At 31.8% G+C, this 23,411-nt stretch overlaps 6 protein-coding genes across 12 annotated transcripts; 4 read left to right on the top strand and 2 right to left on the bottom strand.

The window, feature by feature from the left end:
* Positions 1 to 147: 147 nt before the first annotated feature.
* Positions 148 to 11,552, bottom strand: LOC117216858 (calcineurin-binding protein cabin-1-like). The gene is made up of 13 exons (XM_033463953.1): positions 11,469 to 11,552; positions 9,527 to 11,064; positions 9,290 to 9,454; positions 9,038 to 9,226; positions 8,820 to 8,963; positions 8,566 to 8,746; positions 7,113 to 8,497; positions 6,660 to 7,035; positions 5,157 to 6,584; positions 2,908 to 3,071; positions 2,527 to 2,794; positions 2,296 to 2,442; positions 148 to 2,017 (listed from the first exon to the last, which is right to left on the bottom strand). The coding sequence occupies exons 1-13, from the start codon at positions 11,550 to 11,552 to the stop codon at positions 335 to 337; spliced, it is 7,752 nt and encodes a 2,583-aa protein (XP_033319844.1). The 3' UTR covers positions 148 to 334.
* LOC117216865 (pyrimidine-specific ribonucleoside hydrolase RihA-like) lies at positions 2,298 to 5,166 on the top strand. Of its 4 annotated transcripts, none has more exons than XM_033463971.1 (6): positions 2,298 to 2,385; positions 3,280 to 3,380; positions 3,845 to 4,031; positions 4,089 to 4,269; positions 4,361 to 4,611; positions 4,703 to 5,166. In XM_033463971.1, the coding sequence occupies exons 2-6, from the start codon at positions 3,310 to 3,312 to the stop codon at positions 5,012 to 5,014; spliced, it is 1,002 nt and encodes a 333-aa protein (XP_033319862.1). In that variant the 5' UTR covers positions 2,298 to 2,385; positions 3,280 to 3,309; the 3' UTR covers positions 5,015 to 5,166. The 4 variants fall into 4 exon arrangements, with proteins under 4 accessions (XP_033319862.1, XP_033319861.1, XP_033319859.1 ...); XM_033463970.1 differs by having other exon boundaries at positions 3,830 to 4,031; XM_033463968.1 differs by having other exon boundaries at positions 3,827 to 4,031.
* Positions 11,553 to 11,876: 324 nt separating the features above from the next.
* LOC117216965 lies at positions 11,877 to 13,777 on the top strand. Its single transcript, XM_033464156.1, has 4 exons — positions 11,877 to 12,284; positions 13,057 to 13,191; positions 13,314 to 13,402; positions 13,506 to 13,777. Exons 1-4 carry the CDS (start codon positions 12,269 to 12,271, stop codon positions 13,617 to 13,619), a joined length of 354 nt encoding a protein of 117 aa, XP_033320047.1. The 5' UTR covers positions 11,877 to 12,268; the 3' UTR covers positions 13,620 to 13,777.
* On the bottom strand, positions 12,296 to 18,965 carry LOC117216963 (nuclear pore complex protein Nup160 homolog). Of its 3 annotated transcripts, XR_004489453.1 has the most exons (11): positions 18,826 to 18,965; positions 18,280 to 18,593; positions 18,074 to 18,203; positions 17,455 to 17,981; positions 15,916 to 17,372; positions 15,111 to 15,793; positions 14,341 to 15,041; positions 14,021 to 14,251; positions 13,843 to 13,946; positions 13,156 to 13,684; positions 12,296 to 13,083 (listed from the first exon to the last, which is right to left on the bottom strand). XR_004489453.1 is itself a non-coding variant. In XM_033464152.1 (10 exons), exons 1-9 carry the CDS (start codon positions 18,908 to 18,910, stop codon positions 13,845 to 13,847), a joined length of 4,230 nt encoding a protein of 1,409 aa, XP_033320043.1. In that variant the 5' UTR covers positions 18,911 to 18,965; the 3' UTR covers positions 12,296 to 13,684; positions 13,843 to 13,844. The 3 variants fall into 3 exon arrangements, 2 of the variants coding, with proteins under 2 accessions (XP_033320043.1, XP_033320044.1); XM_033464152.1 differs by having other exon boundaries at positions 12,296 to 13,684; XM_033464153.1 differs by lacking the exon at positions 18,826 to 18,965 and having other exon boundaries at positions 12,296 to 13,684; positions 18,280 to 18,401; positions 18,472 to 18,594.
* A 166-nt stretch (positions 18,966 to 19,131) lies between these two features.
* Positions 19,132 to 20,630, top strand: LOC117216964 (solute carrier family 35 member E3-like). Of its 2 annotated transcripts, XM_033464154.1 has the most exons (5): positions 19,132 to 19,830; positions 19,895 to 20,047; positions 20,122 to 20,204; positions 20,291 to 20,429; positions 20,500 to 20,630. In XM_033464154.1, the coding sequence occupies exons 1-5, from the start codon at positions 19,339 to 19,341 to the stop codon at positions 20,566 to 20,568; spliced, it is 936 nt and encodes a 311-aa protein (XP_033320045.1). In that variant the 5' UTR covers positions 19,132 to 19,338; the 3' UTR covers positions 20,569 to 20,630. The 2 variants fall into 2 exon arrangements, with proteins under 2 accessions (XP_033320045.1, XP_033320046.1); XM_033464155.1 differs by lacking the exon at positions 19,895 to 20,047 and having other exon boundaries at positions 19,142 to 19,830.
* Positions 20,631 to 21,287: 657 nt separating this feature from the next.
* On the top strand, positions 21,288 to 23,170 carry LOC117217030 (ruvB-like 1). The gene is made up of 3 exons (XM_033464305.1): positions 21,288 to 21,540; positions 21,729 to 22,404; positions 22,485 to 23,170. The coding sequence occupies exons 1-3, from the start codon at positions 21,400 to 21,402 to the stop codon at positions 23,036 to 23,038; spliced, it is 1,371 nt and encodes a 456-aa protein (XP_033320196.1). The 5' UTR covers positions 21,288 to 21,399; the 3' UTR covers positions 23,039 to 23,170.
* The last annotated feature ends 241 nt before the right edge of the window (positions 23,171 to 23,411 follow it).

Here is a 23,411-nt window from a genome sequence, read left to right as displayed (position 1 = left end):
TTTAGAATACATCTATTATTATCTATTTTCACGTGTGATAATTAAACCGTTCATATAGAATGATTCCATTAGGCACAGAAGTGAGAAGGCTAGCGAACGAAGGCTATTTCAGTCGTTCTTGATGGAAATAAAACTGTACACTGCAAAAACGTTAGAAAATATTATTTGCATGACTGTGTACCTTATCATTTATATACCACGACCATTGTAAATTGCGGATGACAAATTGCATTCAGCATGAACAATACATCAATGAACGAAATTGAAGAATGGGATGAAAAAAGAAATTATGAAGAAAAGGATGAAATACTAAAAATGTTTTCATAGCGACGATTTAATCGTCTAATGTTATAATTTCGACACTATCATTAGTGGATTTCTCTCCTTTCTTGCCAGAAACATTACTCGACTTTCCTCTTGGTAAGTCATATATATTCTTGCAGTCTGATGGCCTCAAAGATTCTGACACTTTTTGCTGAACTACACTACCTCCCGAAGACAAATTTTTCGCGTATTCCATAGTCGTCTTTATTTGCTGAGGTTTTTGTTGAGGTATAATTTCTAAATGCGAATGCTGTTTCAATTGGGAAAGCATCGAGAAAGCTTCTACGGAATTTCCTTGAGAATACGAACTCGGCAAAGAACTAGAAATATCCATTGATGCTGGTTTCGTTTTCGTAGAGGACTTCTTGTATGGTGAATATTTTGTACTTGGACTTTTCAAGCTAGCTTGAGGATTTACCGGACTTACAGAGATTCCACTCAATTCTGGTGGTATGTAAGGGGATTGCGTCATTGTCGAGTTCCCAGGCATCGCACTCAATATGTTCGATAAGTTACTCGGCAACGCAGACACTGTTTTAGCTGGTTTTGTTTTTCTAGCTACATTTTGTACATTCATCTGCGAATACGATCTTTGTGAATTTTTCTTTGACAATAATTTATGTTGTAATGAAGTTCCTGAGTGCGAAGTTGGTACATTCATAGATACTGTTTGTTTCATTCCAATCGACGGACTTAGTACTGTGTGTACAACTTGAGGAATCACAGATGGATTTGTTGTAGCACTACTTTTCAGAGGAGAATGCGATAAGGAAGGATTGTGCGCTGGTTGAGGCTCTGTTAATGACTTTGACACTCGAATTTGAGGAGCGCTTATTTGTTTTGGTGGGCTAGTCTTAACGTGCGTTTGTATAATGGATGGCTTCAACAGAGACACTTGCGTAGTTGGTGGTTGTAAGATAGGCTTCGATGGTTGTGATATTTGTAGAGATTTTGGAAGTTGAACTGGTAGAGAGTCATTTTGTGGACTCTGTTTCGATGGTTTACTTTTAGGTGGTACTGTATTTACTGGGGTTATTGATATACTAGGTCTATCTTTAGTTATTGACACAGTTGTGGTAGTTTTTGTCGTGGCTGCTTGTTCATACATAGGCGTGGAACGCACTGTTGTTGCCGTAGAATTACTTAAACTTAGTAATTGTTGCACAGTCAAATTGTTTAAGTTACTCAAATTGCTCATGGTAGGAGCAACATTCATACTAGAACTGGAGGTACTCATTGTAGGTACACTGCTAATATTAGGTCCAGTGGCAATAGTATTACTTAATCCACTGGTTAAATTTGACAAAGAGGTAAGATTATTCTGATACTGTCTCAGAATATCCTGATAATTGCCTATTTGATTTAAGTAATTCATTGCCGATAAAGGATCCATCATACTGTTGCCTAAGCCGCTTGTTAATAAAGCGGACAACATATTTGGGTCAACTAATGGATGCATAAAATAGGGATTCATCAAGGAACGATTTCCTGATGCCCCCATATAATTAGCGAAAGTAGGTTTCGCGTTGAATTGATTCATTGTATTACTACTTTGCTGCATGGCTTGTAGATATTTATTTACATTGGGTGGACGTCCTCTTGGTCGACCAGTGGATGTTAGATTTCGGTATGGTTTTCGATTTTGAGAAGATTGTGGCGACGTAGAAGTCACTTGCGGTTGGGACGCGACTACCTGTACATATCGAAAATAAAAATTGTATTAATATTGACATATTTGTACTGTGCGTTACTGGAAAGAATACTAGCGGGACAACACAGGTGCAAGGGAGTATAGTATCTGTATCGTTCACCGTCACGTATTGTTATATTTGTTGTAGTGGGATACATGATATCTGGATACATGATACCTAATGCGTCATTACGCATGCTTATCTTTATGATTATATCGAATTCTTTCCAACAACGCTTTATGATAGATAACATGAAACGATATAAAAGCATAAAATTTACAGGAGTTGGAGATGTTGCTTGAGGCTGTGTCTGATTCTCTGTAGGTGGTTTGTCAAGGCTGGAGAAGAATTTGTTTAAAACCGTCCGATTGTAATTATAATCATTACAATACTTTGTAGCAGTTTCCAAAACATTTCCTTCCAAATTCTATTAAAACAGATATAAGATATCAAATGAAATAATTATGTACTAACGATTACAATATATATTCTATTCAAAATCTTCACTTACTTTATTGCCGATATACGTTTTATATGTATCCACCAACAAAGAAGCAAGTGTTTGTATAGTTTGCTCCTTAGTTTGAAAACTTTTTAAAGCTCTCTGATAAACCCAATATGTGTCAAGAAGTACTTGAGTTCTAGCATCTGCATTTGTGTTGGATGCAAGATCAGAGGTACTTGTTCCCATTAATTGCATCTTAGTTCTAAGAGATTGTAAACAAAGAGTCAATGCTTGACGAGATAACTGCTCTCTTTCCGAATCACGTAAATATTTTCTAGAAAAATGAACCAATTTTATGAATTGAAACGTTAAACAATTTCGCTGGAAAAAGTGTTGTTGATAAATGCGTGTATAGAAGGTAAAATATATATTTTATCTAAAATATACTTGTCTGATTCTGGAATTTTCCCAAGTTGCATGCTCAATTGCATTAACATTCGACCATCGTTTGTCTCTTTCAGTACTTGCATTAATAACGTTACGGAACGGGACATATGATATGCGAAACTTCCTGGTCTATCAACTTCTCTATTTGGTATGTGCCAAACGCCCTGGAAAAGATAAGTGACAATTATTCCATTCCGAAAAAAATAAGTGATAAATATCCCATTCCAAAAAAAATAGTGACAAATTATCCCATTATGAAAAAAATAAGTGAGCAAATATATCTGATAAAATAACACAGTTATGGAAGGAAATGTTAAATAAATATATGCTTCGTTATTTTTTTTGCTTACAACTCTTATTGTTCTCATTTAGGTAACATCCCTTTTTGCTTGAAAAAAAAAGATGAAGAAATATTTGTTCTGTTGCAATCTGTTCACTATAATCTCATTTTGTTTGTTGCTGTACAGTGTCAGGTAAGAACTTAATAATTTATTTAAAAATTGATATAATGAAGTCACATTTGGAGGAACATGAGGAGTTCGAGTCTCATTAAACATTGATGGCAATTTAAAATTATCTCTTCTCGTTCTTTTCCAAAAATATAATCTTTAATAACTGTGTTATATCAAGTCTTAAGTTAATTTGCGTCTTGTAATCTTATATAAGATTAATTTTTTTATTAATATGAACGAAAGTTAAATGTAATGAAAGTTGAATGAAATATGAATGTAAGCGAAAATACTAAATATTAATTCACAAATGACTTTTGCAATCTAGAATGTAATATAATGTAGACATGAACGGCTCTATGTATGGCTAAATTACTGATGTTACTACTTAACGCTTGAATTTACTATTTTGTTATATCGGCCTTGTCAATTATGTAGGTTACAAAAAATTTAAACGCAATTTGTTGCTGTAGTAAAACTTTTTTAAGGTCTGCCAATGTTTCGAAAAAGATTATAATAGACACAGATGCCGGGGCAGATGATGCAGTAGCTATATTTTTGACTCTTAAGTCTGAAGATAATGTTTTAGCAATTACTTGTTCTTATGGAAATACATATATGGAAAATGTAGTTATTAATGTACTTAAGATTTTAACTGTCGCCAACAGAAGTGACGTAAGTATATCATAAATTTTACTTAAACTAAACATTCTATATTGCAATATCTTCCAGATACCTGTGTATAAAGGAGCACATAAAGCATTAATAAATGAATATAATGAATATACTGAAGATAATTACTTTGGCTCTGATGGTCTAGGAGACTTTAATTTTATAGAAGAGATCACTGCTAAAGTTGATGAGAGTAAACATGCAGCTGTAGCTCTCATAGACTTAGTAAAACAATATCCATGTGAATAATTAATTATTATCAAATTATTTAGTGCGATAAATTCAAGTTAATTTAACACTTTATATTTAATTATATTTATTACGATTTATAGATCAAATAACTTTATTAAGTATTGGTCCATCAACAAATGTTGCTACGGCAATTGCATTGGAACCTCTATTTTTAACGTATTTAAAAAATCACATTGTACTAGGTTCCAGTGTTAGCGGAGTTGGTAATATTTCACCTAATATTGAATTCAATTTTTATCAAGATCCAGAAGGTAATTATATGATACTGAATAAGAACACTACAAGTGTTTTACTTCCATGGGAGACAGCAATGAACAGTTACATAACCGTGGTAATTATTTTAAAATAAAATAATATAATATAATATTAATATTAATTTATATATTAAAAAATGATATAAAATATCAGTGACTTTTGAGCAGGACTGGCGTATAAATGTATTGGGAAAGATAAATTCTTCTATTGTGAATTTCTTAAATAAAGCAGAGAGGAAAAGTTTAACAAAGTCCAATTCGTGGAGTATTTCAGATGGAATGGCTGCTGCAATTATGCTACAGCCACAACTTGTAACAAGATCTATAATAACAAATGTGAGTCCTGTAATCGATGGACTCGCAAGGGGCTCGGTACTTGTAGATTATACTAATCTAACTGGCAAACCAAAAAATGCAAAAATTGTACAAGCGATTGATACAGATGGTTTCCAACAACTGTTATTGGACAAATTTTCTTAAACACACATATTTCGCATGTAAATACTTAAAGAAGGATAAATATTATACTAAAGATATTATACTATTATAATACTATACTATGCTATAAATATTAAAAATATTATACTATTACACTAAAAGAAGTATAATAAAAAATACTTACATTGAAAAAATTAGTGCTTTTTCTATCAGCAAATAGTCCTTGAAATCTTTCCTCTCGATAAAATTGACAATTATAACTGTCCAACAAAAGATTCCTACATTTTATTATGTCCTTAGCAGTCTTATTGTTGAAGAAGAAATGCGATAGTCTGTAAAACGATTTGTAATGCTCCGAAAATCTTAAGATGCATTGTTCTAAACCAGCTAAACAATATGTTATTAGAGTTGCAACTTCTTCTTCAGTCATATTTTCTTCTTTTTCTACAAAAACCGAGTCCTCTTTCTTTTTCTCACTTTCACTTTCACCAGAGTCGCTCTCGGTGTCACTTGAACTATCGCTATCAGAACTATCATCACTACTGCTTGATTCATCGCTGCTACTAGAGCTAGAATTATTCGTTTCGGTCGTTGTCGTAGTTGTTTGTGTAGTTGTTGTACTTTCTTGCGAACCTCTCCTACTTAAAGTTAGCTCTTCCTTCGTAGTACTTGCAAGTTTCTTTTTATCGGGAGGTTTATCTTTCATTTCTTTATTACCTAATTGCAGATCTTCATTTTGAAACCACTTCCCTTCAAACTTTCTTGTATCTTCATCTTCAGGCGAAGATTGTCGTGTTTCCTGACTAATCTCCATCGCTTGTTTCATAAGAGCGTCCATTAAATCTTGAACATTTTCCGATTTTCCTTCACTTTCGAATACAGTACCAATTTTTAAAGATGTCAATGAGCCTTTTCTATTGTCTTCTGATTTTACACTCACCTTCGTCTTTTCAACAGTTTTCTTCGCTTTCTTTCTTTGTGATTTTGATTCATTACTTTCATCGCTCGATAATACCATAATCTCATCGTTCTTTTCTTTTTGTGAAACCATATCACAAACTTTTGTGATTACGTCATCTATTAAAGCTACAACGTCTTGCATTAATTGCAAATGAGATACGTTACCTAATTTTATCCTCTTTGCATTATCTTGTGGTAATTCTGCGAGAGGTCTTTTACGTGCTTCTGTCTTCCCTTGTTCAATACGTTGACTTGTTCCAAATCCTTTATTTGTTCTGTCTATAATTTCAATCTCCTCAATGCTATTTGAACGTCGACCGATAGTAACAATATTTCTGTCTCCTTCAGCTGTAAACTCCATTTCTCCTCCAGCATTTTTATTACTTGTAAAAAGATTTTCCTCTTTAACCTTCTCGTTTAGTTTTGAAGTATACTTCATGAAGGGGCCTTTGGCACATTTCTCAAGATGAAATTGGAGCAATTGTCCTAAAGATTTCTTTAGAGGTTTCCCCTCATGCTGTTCAAGATATTTTAATATGCTCGCATGAATTCGATAGTGTACTTCTAATGCTTCAACTGAAAAATGCTGTGGACATTTATGACTTATTCTACGTGGGTATTGTGCATTATTGTGATGTAATAGTTCACTAGCCTGCAATTAAATATAAACAAATTAGAATATATATCACCTATGTCCAATATAAATGGTATACAGATTTACAAATACCTTCGCGTAATGTTCCAAATATACAGGAGGATCTTGGTTTTTCTTTTCGGCTATCTTTCCGAGCATATATTGATACAGCCATCTTTCATCATGCGGTATTGTTCCATCTTTAGTACCAATAAATAAACGAGCACATGCTTGAAAACACTGATAAGCGATTTCTAACATTTCTTCTTTTCTAGTTTCTAAGATTTCAAATCGTTCCATACTTAACGTGTCTGTTTCTTGTTTTAGTAATCGTGAACAAAATGAATGAACAACATATGCGAATGTCCCATATTCAGTCCAAATAATATGATTACAAGAATCCAACTCGACAGCATGTCGATAACTGGATTGGGTTAATTTCGCTTTTGCTAAAAGTGAGTCTTCGTTTCTAAACATAAAATAAACAATCATTATTATTAACTTGTGTTATATCATATTAATAAAAAAGTTTGAAGTACTACTCACATTGGTTTATATTTATTTAACCAGGTTTCTATTACGGTGCCGGATGACATTGCTAGTCCAGTCCAAGAACTCAATCTTGTTGGATGAAAGCATAAATCCAATAAATAATACCGAATAGCAGGACTCCATTTACAATTTTTAAAACAAAAATCTGCTAGGAGATAATAAATAGTGGACATGGAATGCGGCAGAAGCTTCTTAACGGTCGGCATTGTGTCTCGTTCACCCATTATATAAGCCATCATTTCATCAATCACTTGATTCGGATCACTTTCTTGAGGAATTAACTTTATTATACGTTTAAACAGATCTTCTGTGTCTGCATTAATTGTTAAAGTCCTGGGTGAATGAAATTCTGGTATTTGCTTGGGTTTATAAAAATTAAACAATAACTGTGCTCCTTCCCAAGTCACTTTCATTTGAGGTACTCCATGGTCTTCTATATGTTTTGGTCGCCCTTTGTTTACTTTATTATAATGACCATATAGACAATAAAATATTTGTTCCAAATATTTTGAAACTTTACTTTTTATACTGGAAAATTGAGGGGTTTCCAATTTTGGAATAACTAAATTTAAAGTGAAAAATAAAAGTTTTGCTTCGTTGTAGCAACACCATGAGTGTCTTCCCATAAAGTCATGGGCAATAAATAAAATCATGATAGATGCTGGAACACCTTCATCCTCATCATCTGATTCAGAATAATTAGAACTATGCTTATTTTTGTATGACGATTCAGCCTTTGCTCTCTCTTTGTCTTCTTTATATTGCAAAACATAATGCAATAAGATCCAAGGCAAGACAGTTTCAAGTGGCATCTCTACAGTATTTTCCGATACATCTAATTGATTGCAAACAATGTGAACCAAATTTTGTACTAATCTCGAAAGACGTGCTTCCGGTAAATACTTTACAACAAAAGTGCTTACTTCAATTGTACACGCTTCTAATTTTTCAAGTGCCATTAGGACGGACCTCGTCCATTTCTTTTGTTCTATATCATCGGAAGCATTTAAATAATTTTGCCATGCTTCGTTGAGGCAAGCTTCCGCCCATACATAACATTCTTCGTATTGTTGTAGTTGCCATAAACTATCTAGTAACATGGATAACTGTTGTACTCTATCAACGATATTATCATTTACGGATAAAAATTTATTTCCTTGTTTTGCGAACTTGAATGTATCCTGTAATATGTAGGCTAGCTCAGCGTATTTTTTTTCGTCATACAGATTTTGTATTTCTCCTAATTTCTGTCCTCTCTGGATAGACTTAAGTTTCTTCTCCACTATTTTAATACTGATATTAGAATGATATTTACAATTAGGCAATTTTAAATAAACCATTTTGTTTTGTTTCGCCAATTCTTGCATATGACTTAGCAACTGAAAAGGTAATATCTGATTAGATAAATTAGGAAAAATCTCTTTGTGCTGGAATTGAAATTACTTACCAATTCTAAAGTCTCAATGACGATGTCTGTATCTCCTTGGCACAAAAAGATATTAGCTTTGAGCCACAAAACCCTTAGAAATATCAGAATATTTTCTTCATTTAAAATATCCCTCCTAACGCTTGTAAAAATTATATGCCCCAGTTCCTCAGATGGCATTCCTGTACCAAGTTTATCTAATCTAAAATAGACAATGGAATTCTTTAATTATTTTAATTGGAGAAGTATAATAAAACAAACAGAATAAAACATACGTTGAAAACGGTACTATGTCTGGTTTATTGCTTAACCATTTATCTGTATGCAGTTCACCAAATAATAAAGTCATTTCAGTATCTAGTTTCAAAATATCATCATCTATATCTTCTTCAAATGGTGATGGATGTGGAATGTGTTCCCTGTAGAAAAGAAAAAATGCATTTTATTATCTGAGACATGTTTACATAGAAAAGCTCACATTTATTTGTTATACCTCATAAAAGTATATGCTTGCAAATATATCTCTAATATTCCTTTAGACCATTCTTGGTTCCATTTGGTGCTTAAAAATTCCGTATATTTTGCTATAATTATCATTAAATTACTCTTACTACTATGTTCATTAATGAACATATTTACTTCGGCTACCTCAGATTCTGTACCGAAATAATTTTGTTGTTGACTATAGAAGAAAGAAAATTAATTATTGCAAAAACTCAGTTGCTCATCCTTAAATAAGACCTACCTTGTTTCAGGACTCGGAGATTTTGAACTGTCAGAACTTTTAACTGCTTCTATAGTATTGCTATTATTTTCTTGATTAGCAAACAATTGATATAAATCCATTGTATCCATAGAATCGTCCATATTTTTAGAATGATCGTCTTTGGTTAATTTTACTGTATCTGGCCTAAAATATTAACAGTTTATATAACATTGATTATAAGTTACATAAGTATAGAAATGTTTTATAAATACATACAATAATGTACTAGGAAATATTCTTCTAAGAGTTTCTTCTAATTGAACATCATCTCTTTCAGCTTCTCTTCTATTCGAACTTCTTACTCTTGCAGAACGTCTCATACTGTTGCAACTCCAAGCCCATTGTTGCAGAAAGCATAGAGCACTTCTCCTCCTTTTTTTCACCTTTTGTACTTCTTCTTTTCCTTCAATCTTTACATTCAATTTTTCTTCTGCCTTACATTGTACCTCTTCTTCTTTCTTTGAGTCTTTTTCATCATTGGATTTGTTACTATCCTTATCACTAATATTATCATTTTGGGCTTCATTGCCAGCATCATCCATTATTTTCTCCAATTGTAATTTATCTCCATTTTCATTTACTTCAAAGTTATTTTGTTCATCTAAATCATTTTTTACTTGACTTTGTTCTTCAAATTGTACAGCATCAGTATCTGAAATTCTCAAAAGGTCTTCATCATCTATTATTTGTACATCACTGGAACATGATTTTTTATCATCTTCTATTTCAATATCCATCATAGATTCGGCACCACCACATTGATTGTCATCAAATGTTTCACATGGAGAATTTGCATCATCTATTTCCATCTTCATTGATTTTTCAACCTCATTTTCATTCTCTGTTATGGTATTTTGCAATACTTCCTGATCAGTATTAACATCATTATTTCCCTGAGTATCTCCCTCAGTATGAGTTTTGGCTGTTTCTTCAGAATTATGAACAATTAGATTAATTCTACTAACAAAACTCAAATTATTTTCTGTAATATATCTATGCATATCTAATAAACATTCTCCTAAATCTAACCAAGTATAGTTTTTTATGGGTTTTCTTAGTGTTAGATCTGGCAATGGTTTAGGGCAGAATTCTACGCTGCATGTTTCTGCCCATCTTCTAGCAATATCCTTTGCTTCTGCTATTAACTTATCTCCTATTTGATGATCATATTGAGTATATAATGGTGGATCTAATTGCCAGTCACTATTGTACAATTTATAGCATTCTTCAAGGCATGGAATGTCTTTAAATATTTTATCACGAAAAGCTAAACCTTTTACATAATTGGGATCACGTTCTAATGCCATAGAAATGTACAAAAGACAATTCATATAGTCAGGAACTGCATATAAGGCAGTTATCATGTTATCTAAACATGGCCAATGGTTTGCATTGCATTTTAAACCTTGCTTAAATGATGAACATGCCAATTCTAAATTTGAGATTTTCATAGCTAAGATACCTATTCTATGCCATAATGTTACATCTGTATCATCTAAATTAGCTGCTTCCCAGTAATTTTCTACAGCTTCATTGTAGTTTCCCAACATGGCCTGTATAGCCCCGATATTCTTGAAGCAAGAATATTTTAATGACAACATTGGCCTAGATCTACCATCAGGTATTTCAGGTTTTTCAACTTCATCCAGCAATTCAGTTTCTAAAAGATCTTTAAAAATATGCAGCGCATCTTCTTGTTTATTTTCTTTTAATAATACTAAAGCTTTATTATATTCGGTAAGAGCTATTTGTTCCTGAAACAGATATAAACAAATCCAATTTTTTAGAGTTTAATGAAACATATGTTATTAATAATGAACAATAAATTTTAGTTCTTCTGAAGAATAAAAATTCAAAGGAAACAGATTCAAGAGTTTACATGAATCATAGATGACTATTTAACTAAATAATGTGTTTTTCGATTATAAAATGATCTATAAAACAAAACAACCTTAAATAAAATATAATTAATTATAGTAAATTAAGACAGATTATTATAGATATTTAATTTTCTAAATAGATATGTAATCTGAATGTTCTCTGTGTATAGTTTTATATAAAATTTGAACACCGATAGAAATTAACCATGTTTTAATAACTGAGAAATTCATAGGTTAAGTTCTTAAAGAAATAAAAAATTGACAGTGTTGATACGTACTTGAGCTTCTTTCGTGATACTCGGTAAATCTTCCTCTTCACTTTCTTCGCTGGATTCTTCGTTCAACGCCGATATCTTTATCATTTTAAAAATTTTTTTACAAATTCGATCTTACATACAAAACATCAACAAATCAAGCAATCCTATTCAATGTCGCCATGTTACTGAAAGTATGCAACGTGCTAGTTCGTATATATACATCTCATATAGGGTGTTCAAAAAATAAGCATGTATTTCTTATAGCTCGAACGCTTTTTATTTATTTTTTAATTTCTTTATAGAAATTAATTTAAATTAATAATTTCTTTATAGAAATGTAATTCAGACGCGTGTATATTCTTCACGCGTATATTGCGTCGTTTACTTGAAATTATTCTTTATACACCCTGTATATGCATTATCTGCGAACCCCGAGATAATTTAATGCACAAGTTTTGCACATATTGTAATGTTAATTCTCATTTTATATTAATAATAATATAAATAAAGTAATAATATTATAGTTGTTTTGCTTGATTTATTTAACATTTTGCAATCGTATAAGCTTTTATAAAACTTCTACTATGTAAATTTGTCGACATAACGTAGCTTTAATCATCTTCTGTTTTTCTTAATTATCTTTATCATTAGAATTACGATTTAATTATTCATTCGTTTATCCCAATTGTGAAACGTAAATAAAATACATTCAATTTTCTTGCGCGAAGTAGAAAATTGTGTTTGAAGGAATCAAATTCAGCAGTTTTTACAAATCAAAAGATACACTCAGGTCATTGAACTGTTGTACTTAATATGCAACAATGTTTATGATTTGGGGTAAGTATTGCTAACACACATTAACATTTTATTGTATGTACTCATTTATAAGCTAATAAATCTAGTTATTAAAAACTTAAACACGGCATGTTTTACATAAGACATCAATAAAATAATAGTACTTAAAATCTAACTTATACGCGAATACATACACTGCTAACACATATGAAGGTAGATGTACCTATCTATGAACTAGTGTTTTTCTCGTGTTTAGTAACAAAGTTTGACGAAAAATTTAATGTAAAAAAATATTCTACATAAAAACACCAGTTTATACAAATGTAGTTATACTATTTCCAACATGTTGAATACATTTTTATTATAAATTATATAAAAGTATTTTATTTTATGGTAAACAGCTACTATAAATTTGTATTTACCTCTTAGTAGCTTAGTAAGACCACAGACTATTACAACAAATTAAATAAAAATATCAGTGTAATAGGCATTGTTGGAATAATAAACGAGGTAAAATACAGCTAATTATGATTACAAATATAAAAATCAGTTTTATAGAAACAGCTTGAGGAATATGGTAGTAATTCTTTGTCCCCAAATATGTATATCCTAACTAATTCTACAATATACAATAATTATTATTGTTGGCACTCGTATACTGTAGTACAAATAATAGCTTTTTATTGACGCGAAATGTTGATATTGGATTATAGTTATATAGAACCGAACCTGCTTTCTTAATTGCATTTACATTAACGTTTTGAGCACGCGAAAATAGAGATAAAACTTGTTATAATAACTATGTACATTATAGGAGACTGGTTCGCAAGTGGAGTACAATCTGTAAATACGCAAAATCTCCTTGATTCTGTAATTATAACAAATAAGAGTATCATAAGGAGAATTCGCATACCTCCTTACGAAGTATATAAAACTCATTGGCGCAATGGTGAGATATCTCCATATAGGATGAAGATTAATAAGTTCCGATATTGTATCTTTACACAGTTTTAAGAAGTTAATTTCTCTTTCATAATTTTGTTACCACAAGTTGTTCATGATTTTCTTTAGATCCCGAAATACAGAGACATTATTGGGCAGCATCTTTTCTTCTACCTGTCGGAACAATCTTCGTTCTTGCTTTGATAGTTATTTTGATGGTAATATTTTGTTCATAGTTTCTCATATATTCATAACAAAATAATCAATTGTTATAAATTATATTCATAAATGACAGTCATTTTAAATTTACAATTATTTCAGGTTTTGTTCAAAAGATGTCCACAAATGGTTGCCGTGATTGTCGCAGCGATTCTTGGCGTCATTATTGTATTTACGACGGTGATATCAATTAGTCATGCACCGATTTATGCTTGACAATCTTTAATACTATTGTTCCAAATATGTGACATAAAATTTTATCTTTTATAGTATAGATTTTCCTAAAACATTATAGATAAAGACTGGTGTAAAGATAGTTGTATCATCAGCGGAGACAATTACACGTCCGCACATATTAAATATTTTTATATGTATATTTTTTTATAATAGAAAAACAAAGTATTATTTTATCAACCACTAATATAAGTACTCTACTTACTACTAGCAATTCTTGCTACTTAATTTTATTTCAATCATATCCTTTGACACCCTTATCACTTTCTGTTCATAGCTTTGTAATGCTCCTTGTAATCTTTGATAGCTCTAAAATTGGTATTAATATTTCTATTGATGTTTTTGTGAAAGAAATACATGTATACAATAGGAAAATTACGTACCTCGGAAAAGGTAGGATTTTCTTTGACTTCTTTTAATTCATATAATAGCACTTCTAAAATGTTAAGTGGCAACCAAACTGGTGTAGTTACGGATGTCAAGTGCGTTTTAAGACCGAAATTTTCTTTACCATCACCCATAACAGCATTAATGTATTCAACTCCTAACTCGCTAGCTTCTAATATTCTACCAGCATTTAACATAAGACGAAGAAGTTCGGCAGCATTTCGTTTCTATAGTAAATACCAAGTGATCTTTTATTATACAATATAATATAACAATATATTATACAATATGATATAATGATTAAAAAATTATTTACCTTGTATGACATCAATAACCATTGAGGTATAAACGCTCCTTCTTGAAGTAATTTCCGAGTGACTGCTTTATGCAACTCACTGTATCTATCTTTTTCATGCTTCAACGTTAAATATTCTAACAATCTCCAAGCGGTGTTTGTAATATTTGTATTTGATAAACCAATGTCAAATATATCGTTTTGAATAAGCCAGTCCCATGCGTTTGGATCTTCTCCTCGACTTAAACGTATACACTGTGAAGCGAGACTTTCAAGCACGGAACTTTTATTAACATTAAATTCATCGCATAAATGCAACGCTGTCGTGTATAATCCAATAGTTGGTAGTATAATAATTAGCTCCGAGGGGCCAGCATGTGAAACAATATGCAACTCCGAATTTATTTTCGATACTTTCAATCTTGCATCCACAATGTAGTATTCCCTTTTTATATCATTTAATTCAAGAACTTCGACTTGTTTTTTTATTTTATAATGCAAAATATCTTCGCTACTGATGCTTCTTCTCGTTTGTACTTCATAATCCATTTCCTCCAAATAGTTCTGATCAATTACAGGCCTAACGATCCATCTATACTTTTCAGAGACAAGATGTAATGCATTAATACAAGCTAACAAGCACTGAGCTTGCCTTGATACGATCGCAACAGATTGTGATTCTTGACTTAATCGCATAGCTTGCTCGTACATCACTGATGCAGCTGTAAAACAAATCAATTACTGTATGAAAAAAGGTTTAACACTGATTTCATAATAAGTTAAAGTAATACCTTTCCGCATGTTCCCTTTATCTATGTGAAAGCTATATAAAAAATTGTAGTAATTATTTTCTATGAGGTCCACACTCCTGGCTCTACCTTCTACTATTCTCTCTAAATCTTCATACATATCGACATAAGGAAATGAAATTAAATCTATTAATTTTTTACGTTCAAAGAGAGTCACTACCAATTGTCTCAAACAATCTACTCTACGTGCAACGTCCGGATTCGAATTTAAGCAATTGTAAGCTTTTATATGGTGACCCAGGTTCAAATGTTGCATGAATACTATTGAGTGAAGTGTTGGCAAATTAGGATCATCTTTATCAGCCATTAATATAGCTGTTTCAGCGAGCTCTATGATACAGTCGGAAGCATTATGTTCCTCAAATAATTTGATAACTTTTAAGTAATACTGAATTAACGAACTATTTTCGGATAGTACGCTAGATTCGAGTAAGGCATCAGCTAGAAATTCATCTGTCAAAATTCCTCTAGAAGCTCGAAGGAAATGATCGCAAGCTTTATGCGCTTCTCCCATTTCAAGTAACGCGACTGCTAATATAAATTTCCTCGATGCACTGTTCCACTCGCACCATGTATTCAGAAGCCTCACATACTCTTGAACCAACAAGAACTGACAACTAGACAATAGCCATTCGGGGAAGATAAAATTTCCTGATCTCGGCCATCTGATATATTTTTTATTAAGGAAATATATAAAAATTTTAAGACAAAAAAGAAACGTATACCACGTATATAACTAACATATACGCACGTGCATAAATAAATCGATAGTTTTATGAAAGGATACACGAGCTGTGCGATGAAAGTAATATGCGTTAACATCCCATAATGCCATGGAATTAAACTGGTCGCATCTAAATTTGTATGAGCCATCAAATTGTGAGCATGTTTTGCACCACTGTTCTCTATAAATAATTCTAATAACGATGAAGATCGATGTTGCTTGAATCCTATATTTGCTCTCGAATCAACAAGTTTCAATAATGCTAGACGCTGAACACTAGAATCTAATAGAGATTGTACAGGCATTGGTAATGCTGTGGATTCACATATCCACGTCACAACATAATAAGCTTGCATTAACACAACTGTCTTAGGTGCTAATGATGATTTTATGGAATGTAATGATCGTGAATCAAACAATTCAGGTCGTAGTAGTATCATTTGTTGTAAAATTAATAAATTTCTGCAGATTGCAAATCTCAATTGTGTTATTTGTGCTACACTTTTTGATATTGCCGAGATGCCTAAGTGACTACTAAAAAAGTGATTTATATTGAGTAATAGTATCGAAGCATCATGATCATCATTAAGATGTACTTTGTTTGGTTGTCCAAGATCATATGTTAATGTTTCTAGCAACATTGCCATAGCGCTGGATATATCTCTAACATTTGATAATTTGTGACAGCTAAGATGATGTGTGACAAAGTTACTAATCGGTTCTTCCGACTCTAACATCAGTTTTGACAATAAATCATCGATAATAGTGTCTGGACTTTTTAAATGATACAGCTCTCTCTTTACCGCTGTTTTAGTTTCTTCAGGTAATTGTTCTTCTAATAGTACTAATGCTGACATTAAAGTAATAAGATCCTGACATATATCTTCGTCTTGTGACAAAACCGGCGTTGTTTTGAATCGGGATGTATATGATCTTTCATTACAAAACATTAAATATTCTAAAGCTTCCATTGGTCTCAAAAGCGAGAAGCACGACTTTTTAAGTAAAACTACTCCGTAAACGCTAGGCAGTAACAACAATCCCACTGGCCTTGTACTATTGGCATGATACTGTATAACCCAAGAATAAAATTTTGACCAACAACGATTGGCAATTTCTAAATAATCTTCATCCATAAGTTCGTAATCCATAATTTCAGCTTGTATCTCAGCTTCTACCGCAATACACACGCGTTCTTTCAATTCCGCAGCAGAAAGAATTTTATCTTCCAAAAAATTAGATCTTTTGTATATGTTCAATGCTTTTGTTATATCTGCCAAAGAGAACTGACCAGGGTGAAAAATGTAATTGATATATGCTTGTCTTGGATCAGTATCAGCATCACTAAGAATGTAGTCTCTGTCTGGCGTTTGTTCTAGAATCGCAGCTTCCCATTCAGAATTAACGCGTCCACCACTCAATGATAATTGAGCATGCGTTACTTCAACTGTATCCATATCAGTGGTTCTCCAAACAGCCCATAATCGAGTAGTGGTAAAGAAAAAGTCAACTAAATGTTGCTGTAAAGATTAATACATATAAAAGTTGTTTTAAATGGCAACTAATTTGTAATCAATATGAATAAATGTGAATAGTACATACATCTTGCGCGAACTTGGTACATAATCTAACAAATTTAAACATCCCATTATCTTGAATTGGCTTTAAAATACTAAATTCACATCTAGTACTAAATTTTAAAAAAGTTCCCAAGTATAATTCATTATTAGGACCCAATGCTTTTCTTAATATATGACCTTGTGCACCTTGCGAAGCAATGCGATTATCTATCGCCGTATCAGTCACGGCCACACATTGAGCTTTGTTACAAGACCACATACGGATATTACCTTCACGACACAATGCAAACAGATATGTATCACTTTCACAACTATGTATTGTTAATGACATAGCCACATGGGCTTCAGAATTGCGTCCTCTGAAAGCAGTTGCAATACCACTAAGAAATCTTGGCACTATTGAATCTTGTTTTAATTCACTGCTATGTACAAGGCCAGTTTTTGTATCTAGCCTCAGGAGAAGTATAGTTCCAGAATTATAAGCAAGAGCAAACAGTGCTTCTTGTGGTGGAATAAGCCATGATGCAGCTGCATGAGGAACTGGAGAATCTATAAAAGAAAAAAGGAAAAAATTAAAATAATTGCTGTGGATACTATATTTGAAAAATGTTATTTTTTAAATTCTGTCACGAATTACTAACTTGTAGTTCCTGCATTTGTGATAACATGAAACATATGTGGATCTTCCTTAGTTCTTTTCACATTCTGCGCAGACATTTCACTAAATATTGACTGTGTACCTAAATCTTTATATGTACTTAATGAGTGTTCCTATAAAATAACAATTTGTTAATGCAATATCTAAAATCATACAATATTCAATTACTACCTTCTGGAAGCTACTTACATTTTTATGAATTCTTTCAGGATGAGGAAATGATAACTTATGAACACTAGAAACGGTTGCTATTAATATAATGACTGAATTAATTGTTTCATGTATGGAAATGCCATCCAAAATGGGTGTATCTGTAAACTTATATCTTACTCTACAGTTGGCTAAATTAATATCTAGACTATGTTCAACCAACTCAAGTACATCATGACAAATACGCCAATAAATAAACCGATTCCGTGTAAAATATTTCGAGCCATCATTGTATGAATAGCCTCCTGCTCTCTCTGGAACTTTTATGTCCTGTAAGGTACTTTGGCTTCCGCCTATAAAATAATATAATTACAGAGACAGGTACTGTATAACTATTTTCTATTTGAAAAGTAAGGTTAGGAATTCAATTTATAAGGTTTAAAGCGTAATATTCTCATAATTAATAGATGCTCTCATAAATGGAAAATAAGTATCTTTGATATACAATAAAGAAATTGATTTTAAATTATTTTGAAAGAATAATTTCGTGTGTTCCATGAAAATAAAAAGGTTATGGTTACATACCCGTGTTCAACGTGATTTCGTTCCATTTCTCTGGTACAGTTTGATCAGGCACAACTTCTCGATATCCCAAAGGAAATTCTTCCATTTTTTACTTTGTTTATGAATAAGTATTATGTCAATTTAACTTTTAAATCATATTGCACTATTGCTCAAAATTTTAGCGGGCACCAAACATCGGTGCACCGAGTGTCACGCTTCTTCACGCTTCGCGCTTCTCAGTTTGGCGCCCTCGACTTTACCTTCTGTTGCTAATTTGCATAATTCAGTGTTTTTCCCGGTACATATTGAAATTTTAAACGATGATGTATTTTACGAAAAATTCGATCAAAATAATGCTTATAAAAAATAAATATAAATGAAAAAAAATTTACGATACGAATAAGGATGTAATGGATTTGATTAGACCTGTTATCAAAATTAAGATGCACTAAGCATCATTGTCGCATAAAACATAACCAATAACAACTAGCTTACCGATTATATATTAATAATATAAAACAGTGAAAAAAAGACATGAATAAAAAAATTATCACGGCATTCTATTTGATACTGAATATATTCTTTTCCATTGTAATTGTATTATTGAATAAATGGCTCTACGTTCATACTGGTTTTCCAAACATTACGTTATCTATGATACACTTTGTTATTACTTTTATCGGATTAACAATTTGTGAAAAGTTTGATGTATTTTGTATAAAAGATATTGCGATTAAAGAAATGTTTTTAATTGCAATGACATTTTGTGGATTTGTTATGTTAACAAATTTAAGTTTAGCACACAATACTGTTGGAACTTATCAAGTAGCTAAAATGCTAACTACACCTTGCGTGATAATAATGCAAATAATATTTTATAATAAAAAATTTAGTATACTTGTTAAATTAACATTAATTCCTATTATATTAGGAGTAGTAATTAATTTTTGCTATGATATACAATTTAATATTATCGGAACAGTATACGCAACCATGGGAGTATTTGTAACATCCTTATACCAAGTGGTATGGCTTTTATTCTTTATACAGCACTTATTAAATTTTACTTAAAATATCTTAATGTTTCTAGATGGTAAATATAAAGCAAAGAGAGTTTCAAATGGATCCAATGCAATTGTTATATTATCAAGCACCTCTATCTGCTGTTATGTTGTTCTTTATTGTGCCATTTTTAGAGCCTGTAGAACAAACATTTACAAGAAGTTGGTCACTTTTAGATATAGTTATGTCAAAGAATATTGTTCATTGGATTTGAAAAGGAATAGAATTAGATAATTGAGTGTCCCTTTTTTGTAGGTCATGGTTGTACTATCATCTATAATAGCATTTTTTGTTAACTTAACTTCCTATTGGATAATTGGAAAAACATCTCCATTAACGTATCCTTTCACTCTACTTTATGAAAGAAGAGATCTAACATCTTATTATTCTTTATTTTTCTTATTATTCCTTATTTATTAATTAGCTACAACATGGTAGGACATTCCAAATTCTGCCTATTACTTTTAGGTGGCTCGTTAATTTTCCATGAAACACTGGCCATGAATCAAGTAATTGGTATAACTTTAACCTTGGTTGGCATTATTTTGTATGCTCATGTTAAGGTGAATACAATAAATTTATAAGCATAGAACATTACAAAAGAGTAGTTTACAAATAAAATTTCTATTTCAGATGAAGGATACTCGGGTTGTAGTACCAGATTGTGAGGACAAAGAGAGAAAACCATTGTATAAAATATGATTTTGTATGACTATTCATATACGATTTAATAGAGATTAAATTGCCTGATTACATAGTTTTCATTTTCCTTGTTATTTCAATTTTTTTAATAAATAGAATATATCTATTGAGAGATAAAAATTAAAAAAAAAAAGAGATAACATAAACACCAAAAGGAGAGGTCAATGTCACACCTAGAGCCTGTGTGTGTGTGAATGAACACAACCAACGATGTCAAATCAATGGGGAAACTTTTAAATTATATGGACTTGCTCGAATATTGTGCCAGGTGTATCGGACCCATTAGTACATGTCTTATAACATCTTTATATAGAAACTGACTTCGTATGCGAGTACTTTGGAGAAAATGATGCGTTTATAAGACATCTATTGTTGAGGAGGAGAATTAATCGCGACCTTCATATAAATTGACCCAGAGCAGAGATGAATAGGGAAATCGCCAATGTAATATCAGAGAGGAACTTCTTCTCTGGTATTCTACTAACTATATATATTTATAATATATATTTATAATAATATTTATTACATACTACATCGTACGATATATTTCATAATTTTTTCACTCATTCATGCAATTTTTAATTGATTCAGTATTATGTTGTCACTATTAATTAATTAAATAGAAATGAGATTTGGGGTTCTAGAGAAAAGATTTAATTTTCGCGGTACCATGATTTTTAACGTCTCCAATTAGTAACGTTCCCTATGTGCCAATCCCTGAAACTTTGTTTCCATGACGATTTAATGTAGTGGGGATAGACGTTGTATCAATCAAACAAGTATTTATGCAACGTGCTTCCTAGTACTAAGATCTTTGTATTTACAAGGAAAATGAAGATCGAAGAAGTAAAAAGTACCGCAAAGACTCAAAGAATATCAGCTCATACACACATAAAAGGATTAGGTCTTGACGAGAATGGAGTTGCAATACAAGCTGCAGCAGGTCTTGTCGGTCAAGAGGAGGCTCGTGAGGTTAGAATTATTCGCATACCAATAAATAAAAAAAATAATAAAAATCGTTTTGAACATCTTTTTGTTGAAATATACTGGTGCTAATAATTAATTTTTAAAATCAAATATTTTTGTATGAGAACTTCGTTTTGGAACAATGTTAAAAAGGCGCTTATAAGAACGATTTTTCCTTATTATATGTGTTTTAGGCAGCTGGGGTAGTAGTTGACATGATAAAATCAAAGAAAATGGCTGGTAGAGCAGTGCTATTAGCTGGTCCCCCTGGCACTGGAAAAACTGCAATTGCATTAGCTATCGCTCAAGAGTTGGGTAATAAAGTACCATTCTGTCCCATGGTAGGCTCGGAAGTCTATAGTTCTGAAATAAAAAAGACAGAAGTTTTGATGGAAAATTTTAGAAGAGCCATTGGTCTCAGAATCAAAGAGACTAAGGAAGTATACGAAGGAGAAGTTACAGAACTAACTCCATCTGAAACAGAAAATCCTATGGGTGGATATGGGAAAACAGTATCGCATGTAGTAATTGGACTAAAAACAGCTAAAGGTACTAAGCAGTTGAAATTAGATCCATCCATATACGAATCTTTGCAAAAGGAAAAAGTTGAAACTGGAGATGTAATTTACATTGAGGCAAATAATGGTGCTGTGAAGAGACAGGGCAGAAGCGATAATTTTGCTACCGAATTTGATTTGGAAGCAGAAGAGTATGTTCCTTTACCTAAAGGTGATGTACATAAAAAAAAGGAGGTCATTCAGGATGTAACATTGCATGATCTGGATGTTGCTAATGCCAAACCACAAGGAGGTCAAGATATTATGTCTATGATGGGTCAATTAATGAAACCTAAAAAGACAGAAATTACAGGTAACATAATTTGAAATTGTTAAAAAATATTTGTGTATTTTTATTTGAAATTAAACGTAAACTAAAATTGTATATTACAGATAAATTGCGCAAAGAAATAAACAAAGTTGTAAATAAATACATTGATCAAGGTATTGCGGAATTAGTACCGGGAGTTTTATTCATAGACGAAGTTCACATGTTGGATATAGAGACATTTACATATCTTCATCGTGCACTAGAAAGCGCAATTGCGCCAATAGTTATCTTTGCAACGAATCGAGGTCGTTGCATAATCAGAGGAACTGAAGATATCGTATCACCACATGGAATACCTCTCGATCTCTTAGATAGATTGTTAATCATACGAACGCTTCCATATTCTAGAAAGGAAATAGAACAAATTGTTAAACTAAGAGCCACTACGGAAGGATTGCAAATCGAAGATGAAGCTCTGTCAGCTCTTGGTGAATTAGGTACAAAAACAACGCTTAGATACGTAGTGCAACTTTTAACTCCTGCTGCATTAACGGCCAAAGTAAACGAAAGGACAATAATTAAAAAAGAAGACATCGAAGAAGTAGGATCATTGTTCTTAGATGCAAAATCCTCTGCGAAAATTCTTACACAGAATAAAGATAAATTTATGAAATAAATGTGTTTGATTGTTATTTAATGAATTGTTTGCTGTACCTTAACAAATTCATAAAATATTCAGTTGTAACATACACGCTTTTATAATTGACTTCATTTACCATAAATAAAGTTTAATTTATGTGAAATATAAGTATTAATTGTTTTAATTAAATCTTATTTGCTTGGATAAAGTGTAAAGTAAACATATATGTAACATAATGTAGTGTTGTGGAAATTAACATATAAATTTTTTCCCGATTATTTACAATTTATTAATAATGAATTGAATATACAGGTATCAATTGGACAGAAGACGATGTTTGTTTAACTGAAACTAAATGCGATACTCGTATCTATCTCAAATAACTTTGCAGATATTTGGCAACTCTCGT

This window comes from Bombus bifarius, unplaced genomic scaffold (assembly GCF_011952205.1).
Source record: "Bombus bifarius isolate JDL3187 unplaced genomic scaffold, Bbif_JDL3187 scf7180000007974, whole genome shotgun sequence".
NCBI lineage: Eukaryota > Metazoa > Arthropoda > Insecta > Hymenoptera > Apidae > Bombus > Bombus bifarius.
This window is presented reverse-complemented; position numbering and strand designations above follow the sequence as displayed.

What these genes read in the sequence shown, in the direction of transcription:
- LOC117216964 (XM_033464154.1), top strand. Translation starts at nt 19,339, where the DNA reads ATGAATAAAAAAATTATCACGGCATTCTATTTGATACTGAATATATTC. An exon ending in TAACATCCTTATACCAAGTG is followed by an intron (nt 19,831 to 19,894) that starts GTATGGCTTTTA and finishes TAATGTTTCTAG; the next exon opens with ATGGTAAATATAAAGCAAAG. An exon ending in TTTTGTATGCTCATGTTAAG is followed by an intron (nt 20,430 to 20,499) that starts GTGAATACAATA and finishes TTTCTATTTCAG; the next exon opens with ATGAAGGATACTCGGGTTGT.
- LOC117216965 (XM_033464156.1), top strand. An exon ending in TAAAACTCATTGGCGCAATG is followed by an intron (nt 13,192 to 13,313) that starts GTGAGATATCTC and finishes GATTTTCTTTAG; the next exon opens with ATCCCGAAATACAGAGACAT. An exon ending in CTTTGATAGTTATTTTGATG is followed by an intron (nt 13,403 to 13,505) that starts GTAATATTTTGT and finishes CAATTATTTCAG; the next exon opens with GTTTTGTTCAAAAGATGTCC.
- LOC117216963 (XM_033464152.1), bottom strand. Translation starts at nt 18,910, where the DNA reads ATGGAAGAATTTCCTTTGGGATATCGAGAAGTTGTGCCTGATCAAACT. An exon ending in CTGAAAGAATTCATAAAAAT is followed by an intron (nt 18,204 to 18,279) that starts GTAAGTAGCTTC and finishes GTTATTTTATAG; the next exon opens with GAACACTCATTAAGTACATA. An exon ending in ACTTTCATCGCACAGCTCGT is followed by an intron (nt 15,794 to 15,915) that starts GTATCCTTTCAT and finishes AAAATATATCAG; the next exon opens with ATGGCCGAGATCAGGAAATT.
- LOC117217030 (XM_033464305.1), top strand. Translation starts at nt 21,400, where the DNA reads ATGAAGATCGAAGAAGTAAAAAGTACCGCAAAGACTCAAAGAATATCA. An exon ending in GTCAAGAGGAGGCTCGTGAG is followed by an intron (nt 21,541 to 21,728) that starts GTTAGAATTATT and finishes TATGTGTTTTAG; the next exon opens with GCAGCTGGGGTAGTAGTTGA. An exon ending in TAAAAAGACAGAAATTACAG is followed by an intron (nt 22,405 to 22,484) that starts GTAACATAATTT and finishes TGTATATTACAG; the next exon opens with ATAAATTGCGCAAAGAAATA.
- LOC117216865 (XM_033463968.1), top strand. Translation starts at nt 3,310, where the DNA reads ATGAAGAAATATTTGTTCTGTTGCAATCTGTTCACTATAATCTCATTT. An exon ending in CTGTCGCCAACAGAAGTGAC is followed by an intron (nt 4,032 to 4,088) that starts GTAAGTATATCA and finishes AATATCTTCCAG; the next exon opens with ATACCTGTGTATAAAGGAGC. An exon ending in TGAACAGTTACATAACCGTG is followed by an intron (nt 4,612 to 4,702) that starts GTAATTATTTTA and finishes ACTTTTGAGCAG; the next exon opens with GACTGGCGTATAAATGTATT.
- LOC117216858 (XM_033463953.1), bottom strand. Translation starts at nt 11,552, where the DNA reads ATGATAAAGATATCGGCGTTGAACGAAGAATCCAGCGAAGAAAGTGAA. An exon ending in GACATAGTACCGTTTTCAAC is followed by an intron (nt 8,747 to 8,819) that starts GTATGTTTTATT and finishes TGTCTATTTTAG; the next exon opens with ATTAGATAAACTTGGTACAG. An exon ending in TTAAATAAATATAAACCAAT is followed by an intron (nt 7,036 to 7,112) that starts GTGAGTAGTACT and finishes TTTTATGTTTAG; the next exon opens with AAACGAAGACTCACTTTTAG.